General features: G+C 42.7%; 1 protein-coding gene across 1 annotated transcript; it reads right to left on the bottom strand.

The window, feature by feature from the left end:
• Window positions 1–3,639: 3,639 nt before the first annotated feature.
• On the bottom strand, window positions 3,640–7,093 carry LOC136460753 (uncharacterized). The gene is made up of 6 exons (XM_066460334.1): window positions 7,013–7,093; window positions 5,527–5,584; window positions 5,270–5,395; window positions 4,934–5,155; window positions 4,794–4,846; window positions 3,640–4,416 (listed from the first exon to the last, which is right to left on the bottom strand). Exons 1-6 carry the CDS (start codon window positions 7,091–7,093, stop codon window positions 3,640–3,642), a joined length of 1,317 nt encoding a protein of 438 aa, XP_066316431.1.
• Between the last annotated feature and the right edge of the window lie 2,615 nt (window positions 7,094–9,708).

The following is a 9,708-nucleotide window of genomic DNA, read 5'->3' on the forward strand; positions in this document are numbered from 1 at the left end:
TGCTGCTGGAGCTCGTCGCCTCGATCCCTGTCATCCGGACAGCTGAAGAATTGGCAATGGGGCCTCTGTCCCCTGTGCGGGCTGTTGCTGCTTCCTCGGAGGACGGAGCCCCCAGACCGTCGTCTTCGCCTGCGTGTAGTTGTGCGCCGCCGCATGGGGATGGGCCGCCTTCGGATCCGTGGATCCTTCTGGGATGGGTAGTTGGCCATCCGTGGATCCCAAAATTCACCTGAACCTCTCTAATGCCTTCTCATCATTCCCGTCTCTGCATTTCGCAGAGGTCAGATTTTAAAATTCAAGCAACTGACGACCACTGTTAGCTATACAAGAATTATTTCACTAAGAGCATCAATCCTCAAAAAAGTATTGGCGAAACTAGATAGCTACAAACTTTTGTAACCAAGAAGGGTAGTTCAGTGAGACACAAAAGTAATAGATAGTTAAGACATCATCCTTTTTTTAGAGGAGTTAGCAGCAGAGGACTTGTTCTTTTTGGGAAGTCGTGCACTGCGACATGGTGACCCATGGCGGGTGTCCTTGCCTTGCGCAGCCTTGGCTAGGCCTTCAAAGCGGAGATGCCAAGGGAACTCAAACCATCGACCTGAATTCAGCAGATTTAGCTGTGGGGGATGCAAGCGGTTGCTTTTCACCTTCAACGTCCTATGTGTTGATGGTCAAATTTGACATCATGAGTATATTTGAGCCTAACAGTCTTGTTAAGAATTTTATTTGGACAGATATGCGGAGCTGCTATTAATGATAAACATATCTGGGCCGCTGCATCAAGCATACAGAAGTTTTCATGGACCTTTTCGTGCATGTACAGCTATTCCTAGTATATCTGCAGCGGTAGGCAAGTTTGCAGTTTTGTCTGAGATGTACAGAGCCTTCGCATGACTTCTGTCTCGGGTATCCAGATATTTGGGGCGATCCTGTCCGGAGTCTACAGGAGTTTCACGGCAATACAATTGAGTCCATACAGGAAATTAATATGGCCAGAATCGGCAAAGAAGGAAATAATTTCCCTGCCTTGGTGCAATCGGAGTCATGCTAGCAGTTCAGGAGATCAAGTTGGCCGGTGGATTAGTACTCATGCGGTGGATTAGTACACACGTATAAATGTATATTTGGACAGGAAGATATTCACGTAGCTGGCCGATCGTGAGTAGGAAGGATACGCGCCTCCGACTCTGTTTTCTGCAACGTAGAGATTTTGTACACGGAAAGACCAGCCGCCCTATAAATATAAAGGGTTACGGCTGATTGACAACATACAATCGACATATCAATCTACTACATTATTTTGTATCTACTATTTTCTATCTAGTTTTTGCTTCTTATTCTTTGTTGTCGTCTACTTCGTTACGACAGCGAGCACAAGGTCCTAAGGGCGGTTAGGCCGACCTAGGGCAGCCCATCGCCGCCATTCTCCCTGACGGGGTCCCTTCCGGGAGCGTGGGGTGTCGGGTTTCAAGATCTCTCGCCAGCGTGTCTTGCGTATTACGCTCCCAACGAGACTCCCCTTGCGACGTGTCTTGCGCATCGCGCTCGTCGCCGGGGCACACGTGACGTGTTCGTGTGCGAACACACTTTTTGACGACTCCGCTAGGGAAAGAAGAAAATAAAGTTACATCTACACCGCCGTCCATCATGTCCGGCAATAAGATCCCAAAGCCTCCGGATATCAGCACCGACAACATTATCAAGCCTAGCTTTGATGAATTATCCGAAGAGCATCGCCAAGCTTATTAGGCATATAAGAAGAAGTGTGATGAGGAAGATATGGACAGGTTTCTCGCCAACTTCAACAAGGATCGGCAGGGCAACATCACAGCGGTTGGCGACATCACGTTCCCTCCTCTACAAGGCAAAGAAACGGTACAAAATACTGTAAGTAGCGCTTTTTCTCCTGAACAGTTGGCTGAATTACAGTTTTGCGTTGCACAGAATAACAATCTTCTTAATCAATTTATGATAGATATGGTGAACGCTAAGAAAAATACACCACAGCCCTCTAATAATAGACATGCTGGTGCATCCACTAGCGTAGTAAACCCTAACCCAACAGCACCTATTGATTCATCGGAATTGCCGCAACAACCCAAATATGGCATGCCGATGAATTTCTTTCCTAGACAGCGAGCTAAACTTGGAGGTGGATAAATGGTAATGCCTACATATCCTAATCCCATCGTTAGCATACCATCTTTGGGAGTTTCGGCGCCAAGTAAAACCATGCCACAATTGTCTGCAGCGCCGATGCCTACATCACAGATTTTAAATACGTGCAACACTCCTATAAATCCTATGTCATCACCCAAAGGACTCCCAACCAATTTAGAAGAAGTTATGGCTGGGATACGAGAAGATATGCATAGGATGTTTGTTGAATCTTTTGGAGTTGAACCGAAGGTTAGAGGACAAACTTATCAAAAGCCATACCCATCTTACTTTGATGCGGGCCGGTATAAGGTTCCTGAATTTTCTAAATTTAATGTTGAGGATAGCAAAACCACATGGGAGCATGTTAGTAAATATCTTGCTCAGCTAGGTGAAGCGGGTTCTATGGATGAACTGAAAGTTTGTTTATTTCCTTTATCTTTAACTGGTACAACGTTTTCATGGTTTTCTGCTTTGTCCCCTGGTTCTATTACTACATGGTCACAGCTAGAACAAAAATTTCATGATCATTTTTACAGCGGCGATAATGAACTTAAGCTATCACATCTTACATCGGTTCGGCAAAAACATGATGAATCAGTTTCAGATTATGTCAAAAGATTTAGAGATGTTAAAAACCAGTGCTATAGTCTTGTGATAGGAGAAAGAGACTTGGCTGATCTTGTGCTTAATGGTTTCAAAACTCACATTGAAGAAAAATGAGAAGGCTATGAATTTCTAACTGTTAACCAAGTCTTGCAGCGAGCTTTGGCTCAAGAGAGCCGAAGCAAAGATGTTAAAGATAGTTATAAGACTAAAACTGATTGCCCTCGCATGCATGTTATTGATTATAATTCTGGTTCGGATGATGAAGTTGATGTCTGTGCTGCTGAATTTGTTTGGCCCTCAAAGGCCAAACCATATGCTTGTAGTGCTCTTATGCCGATTCGCAAGAATCGTGAAGAAGAGATGAAATTCACTTTTGATATTGCTAAATGTGATAAGATTTTTTATGCTTTCATGCAAGACAAGTTCATTAAAATTTCACATACTTTACCGCCGTTTGAGGAGCTGAAATGGTGAGCTTATTGCAAGTATCATAATTCTTTTTCTCATGCTACTAACAATTGTAATGTTTTTCGGTGACAGATCCAATCGGCTATCAATGATGGATGATTGAGTTTTGCTGAAATGCAAGTTGACAAGGCTCCCTTTCCCATGAACACTTTAAATTTGGAGGGCAAGAAGGTGTTACTTCGGCCTGAACAAGCCGAAACTGCTAAAGGGAAGTCAAATGTTATTATCAGTGACAGACCTAGGTTTTTACCTCTGGGTATGCGCAGCAAAAAATTTTCTTATGCAATTCGGTAAACCATATATAATTTGATAAAACCATATTCTCATTCGGTAAAACCATATAAATTGTTCAAATGAAATACAAAATACTTTAAAATATAGCCATATAAGAGACTTACAATATTACTTGTTGATCCGTCGCTTTCTCAACGACATGAATGTCTCAATTATATCATCTTCATCAACTTGAAAGAAAATATCCCGCTCAATAAATGTTTGTTGACAATCATCCAGAACAATATCACCTAGCTTATTCCTTGATTTTGTTTTCACTATAACCAATGCAGAAAATACCCTTTCAACGCTCGCAGTTGCGACCGATAAAAGCAATACCAATTTGAGAAGCGAGTACACCATATCATACACTTTGTGCCTATTTGTATCAACAAGCTTAACTGAGAGATCAACAATGTTGTCTAGACCTTGGAAGCATTCAGTTCGTTTCATGTCATCAATATAATTATCAAGTTGCAATTCTAGCTGTACCAAATTGTTGTTGGAGAAGTCATTAGGATAAAATTCAGCCAATCTACACAGCTTCTGTGCATCAAATGAAGCAAAGGACTTGGAAGGACTAAAGGCTGACATACAAGAGAGTAGCTCCATGTTGATCTCATCAAACCGATTATCAAGCTCTTGACTAATTTGATCAATGACACCAATGTACACTTCTCTTCTAAAATGGTCATCATTTTTTTGGTTTCGGGTACGAGCATACCTTGCTAATTTTCCATAAGGCACATAAACATCATCCATAGCAGGAACTTCGACATCATGTGTAATACAAAAAGAAGTGACCGTCTTATGAAATTTATCCCAACCATCAGACCTCAATTGTTGCATTCTACTCTTTGCCACATTAACAAGTGAGATTGCATTAAGAATATCTTGATCCCTTCGCTGCAAACACTCGGATAACTCATTTGTGTATCCAAGAATAACATACATTAAGTGCACAAAGAAAACAAACTCAAAGGTTTCAAATGCTCTAAGCACAAAATAAATCTTTGTCCAATCATCCTTATATGCAATATCAACACCAAGCTCAATGAGCACATCATGGATTGAGGAATACATAGTGATGATGCTACATATAGTTTTGTAATGCGAGCCCACCGAGTGTCACCAGGCCTAGGCAAACCCATCTCTTGATTTAAACCACTCCCTGATTCAAGCTCACCACACTGTAGTGATTTCTTGACATTCTCCAGCCTAGCATTTCGAAGCATACCATGACGCTTGCAAGAAACCCCAACAATGTTCAACAAGATAGATACTTGATCAAAAAAGATCTTGCAATCAGTATTTCCCTTAGCAATAGCTACAAGAACTAGTTGGAGTTGATGTGCAAAGCAATAAATATAATAAGCAGAAGGTGATTCTTTCATGATTAATGTTTTCAGCCCTTTAATATCACCTTTCATATTGCTAGCCCCATCATAACCTTGACCTCTAATCCGAGTCATACTCAATCCATTACTATCAAGTAAACCTTTGATTGCTTCCTTAATTGACAAAGACATAGTATCATCTACATGAACAACTCCAATGAAGTGCTCACATGGCCTTCCAAGTTTATCAACAAAATGCAAGCAAAGAGCTAGTTGTTCTTTATGTGATATGTCACTAGACTCATCAGCTAAAATTGCAAAGGGCTCATCACCAAGTTCCTCAATTATTTTCTTTTTAGTTTCTATGGCACAACAATGAATAATTTGCTTTTGTATCTTTGGGCTAGTCAAAGTGCAATTACCTGGTGCATTGTTCAAGACATGCTTGTTCACTTCATCACTATTTCCTGCAAGAAACTTCAAAAGTTTAATGAAGTTGCCTCTGTTGCTAGACTCTTCACTTTCATCATTTCCACGGAATGCCAATCCTTGAAGCAAAAGAAACTTGATACATCAAAGTGAATATGTCAATCTTTTCTTGTAAAGACGAAGCTCCTCATCAGTGCACTTGTCAATGTGATAATCAATTGCTACCTTGGGATTTATAAAACCAATATACCTCTCCTGAGCTGCTTTGTGTGCCTTAGAACCACTATGTTTGATGAGTGCGCCGTTTCCTATATTCCAATTATCCCATCCATCAACAACAAATGCATCTGACCCACTGCCCTTCTTGAACAAGTAGCATATAAAGCAAAATATAGAATCCTTCTTGATACTATATTCAAGCCACTCATAATTATACAACCACTGTAAACTTAATCGACGAGGTGTGTCTCCAATGTTTCGATACAGGAAATCATGTATATAAGGTTTGCAAGGACCTTTAGTAATATATGCTCTACGGATTGCATCTTGATCATTAACATGATAATCTTTTATGGGCAGCCTTTCACCTGGATCATATGGTAGAAGATTGATGTCATACACTAGTGGCTTTGATGCGGGCGGTGGCGGTGGCGATGACGCTAGCGGGGGCGAAGGATCTGCAATTTCTTCAACTTCAGCTCTATCTTCTCGATTATGCTCTTCCACAATAGTTTCAACCAGAGGAGGGGTAGGGTTCAAAGCAGCTGCAGCCGGCTTCTTTGCTGCTTTGCCAAAAAAGGATCGAATGTCGCCGTTTCTCTTCATCATTCAACAATTCTTCTGAAAAATAGTTTATAATTACCAAACGTGCGAAACTCAAATAGTATAGTCACATGCGATATTGAGTTATTGACTCATGTTTGGACTTTGGAACTTACCGACTGGTGCTAATGAACTTGCTGGAGTTCCGGACCTCGCGCGTCGTCCTGAGGAGCCGAGCAGATTGCCGTCGTCACCTCGCCGGATTGTCGCGGGCTCGCGGCTTCTCCTTTCCCGTCGCGGCGTCACCCTGAAGGAGCCAGGCAGGAGCAGATCGTCGTGGACTCGCGGCCAGGAAATCCCGTGGATCGCCGTCGACCGTCGCCGTCTCCAACTCTCCCGTCTAGTCGTCTTCTCGGCTTCTCCAGTTCTCCTCGTCCTCGATCGAGAATTCGAGATGTGTCACAATGCCGCCCAGTAGTTACTCCGTCCGCGGAGTCCGCGCCTGCTAGGTGCTAGCGAGATCGCGGAACCGAGAGTCCAGGACGGAAGCCAAAGCGCCGATCATTTCCTTTTTTATTTTATTTTTACATTGAAAATTTCTATCTATCTCTATGACTGGCGGACCCCAGGGTATGCGGTGGCTCACCCTGCATACCCTGTGGGTCCGTCCCTGGTTATTATCGGCGAACCTAGGGTCATAACCGCCGATGATAAGGTCTTGGGAAAAAGGGTTATGCTTGGGAAGGCCCCCAATGGCAAGGAGACATTAAAAATCACTATGAAAACTTCTGTACCTAGGGGGCAAGTGCAGCAAGGAGGTCATGTAAAATTCATCAAGCCCAAAGGTCCAGAGGTTGGCAAGTGGAAGGTGAATGAGTCAAAAGTGCAGCAGAAGAAAGTCAAGCCAACATTTGATATGCTGTTGTCCAAGTATGCTAAACAAGCGGCCTATTCTAGCTCTAATTGGTCATTACAGTTGAAGCGTCCAAGGTCACCTCCACGCCATCAATTTCAGCATCAACATGGTCCATATGGACCACGGGCTCCTGCACCATGGATGGCGCCACTTCCCTATGGGCCATATTATGCGAGAGATTATTATGGAGTATGGGAGCAGCCACCAATGGCTCCATATGCTTTTCATCCTGGGTGGCCAGCACCTAGAAGACATGTATTTGAGAGGCTAATTCACTCCACAAAAGGCCGTTTGGACAGTGGTACTAATCGGCCATCACAAGCCTCCCTAAAGAAGAAGATCATGAAGCAAGAATGGCGTCCTAAGTTACCACATGCTGAAATTTCAGAATTAGCAAGCAAGCAAGAAGGGAGGTCAACAAGTGCCGACATTATCAAAATTGGCACTAAAGATGTAGAGATGAAGGAGCTGGGTGAAGGGCCGAATATTATTGATAATCCGGCTAAATCTAGTGGTACTGTGGTTGCTATACAGTCAGGTTCAGCAGCTAATGATCATGAAGCTAGTACCAGCGGCACCAAGAAGATTGATCCTAAGTATACCCAGCCGAGGTGGTATCCTCCCGGCTTGTCCAAGACTAAGAAGAGGAGGTTGCAGCGCATGAGAATTCAGCAAAAGGAGGAGGAAAAGAGCAAGAAGTACATGGACGAATTCTTTAACCTATTTCGGCCCATCATCAGTCCAAAACAAGTGTGGAAGCCTAAGGTTGATGAAAAAACAGCAGCACCTCCACCTGTTCCAGCAGCTGTTACTCCAATTCAGGAAGTGTCTGAAGCTATTCCCACCTCACCCATGTCACCTACAGCATCTCCTTCATCACAAACATTAGTATTCACCTTAGGAGATGACGATGAGATGGTGGATTTTGAGCCGACACCCAGCAGGGAAGGTATGGATATTAATATGGTTTATTACTTACCCGCTGAGTATCGTGTTGTTGATGAAGATGGAGAGGTAGCCCAGCTCGATTTTGGCCCTAAGAATGCCATCTTTGAGAAGCCTAAAGAACTGGTGAAGCACTTGAAGCCGCTGGGTCACATCAATGGATTGCCGGTTGCTAGAATGCTTGTTGATGGTGGAGCTGTGGGAACCTTATGTCATATTCAGTTTTCAAGAAATTAGGGCTGCGAGATGAAGACTTGAAGAAGACCAATATGGTGCTCAATGGCTTTGAAGGCAAAGAAGGGACAGAGGCCAAAGAGTTATTTGTGTGGAGCTCACGGTTGGAAGCAAGACTCTGCCTACTGCGTTCTTTGTCGCTGAGGTGCAAGGTAATTACAATGTGATATTAGGCCACGATTGGGCACATGCTAACCAGTGCGTGCCATCTACCATGCACCAATTTCTGATCCAATGGGTTGAGGATGAGGTGGAGATTATTTATGCAGATGCATCGGCTTGTGTTGCCTTGGCCGATGCTACGGTGGATTGGCAACATCCTGAAGCTACTTGTTTGACGGGACGTAATGATCTTCCGGAGTTTGATTTCCTTAGTGCTACAAAAAATGGTTTGTGCCCATCATGTTAAAGCTGATTGGTGGTGATCGGCTCAAAAATATGTTATGAATAGATGGATCCTAGCTTAGATTGGTTGCAAAAGCGTCTTTAAAATTATTGGTCTCAAGAGAACGATATGCATGAATCTATAGAAGAGCTAGAAAATATGGATAAGCTAGGACAAGGTTTTACATCGGCTAATCCATTAGAGAAGATAGATATCGGTGATGGGTCAGTTCCTAAGCCGACTTTTATAAATAAAAAGCTGAAAGTCAATTAAAAGTTGAAATTAATCGAGCTATTAAAGGAGTATGTCGATATCTTTGCTTGAGCCGAGAGTTAGTAGAACATCGGCTGCCCATTAAGAGTGGTTTTAGACCTTTCAAACAGCCGGCTAGAAGGTTCAATCCCAAGATGTATGACCGGATCAAGGAGGAGATCGATCGGTTGCTAAAAGCTAACTTTATTAGACCTTGCAGGTACGCTGATCGGATCTCCAATATTGTGTCTGTGGAGAAGAAAGGATCCGGCAAATTAAGGGTGTGCATTGACTTCAGAGATTTGAATAGAGCTACACCAAAAGATGAGTAACCTATGCCTATAGCCGATATGCTTATTAACGATGCTTCTGGACATAAGGTCATTAGCTTTCTTGATGGTAACGCGGGGTATAACCAGATTTTTATGGCCGAAGAGGACATATCCAAAACGGCTTTTCGTTGTCCCGGTTTTCTTGGTTTATTTGAATGGGTCGTAATGACCTTTGGTTTGAAGAACGCCGGCGCTACGTATCAAAGAGCTATGAATTTAATCTTTCATGACTTGCTTGGGGTCATCTTGGAGGTTTATATTGATGATATTGTTGTCAAATCGGATGCCATTGAACCACGTTTGGCCGATTTGTGTTTAGCTTTTGATAGAATGAGAAAATATAATCTGAAGATGAATCCTTTAAAGTGTGCTTTTGCTGTATCGACTGGAAAGTTTTAGGCTTCATTATTCATGAGCATGGCATAGAAATAGATCCTGAGAAAATTGAAATTATCCAGAAAATTCAGATTCTTGAATGTAAAAGAGATGTGCAAAAGTTCCTTGGCAAGGTCAATTATTTGAGGAGATTCATAGCTAACTTGTTGAGGAAAGTTGATGCTTTTACACCTATGCTTTGGTTGAAGAATGACACTGATTTCACTTGGG

This window comes from Miscanthus floridulus, chromosome 6, assembly GCF_019320115.1.
Source record: "Miscanthus floridulus cultivar M001 chromosome 6, ASM1932011v1, whole genome shotgun sequence".
Classification (NCBI taxonomy): Eukaryota; Viridiplantae; Streptophyta; class Magnoliopsida; order Poales; family Poaceae; genus Miscanthus; species Miscanthus floridulus.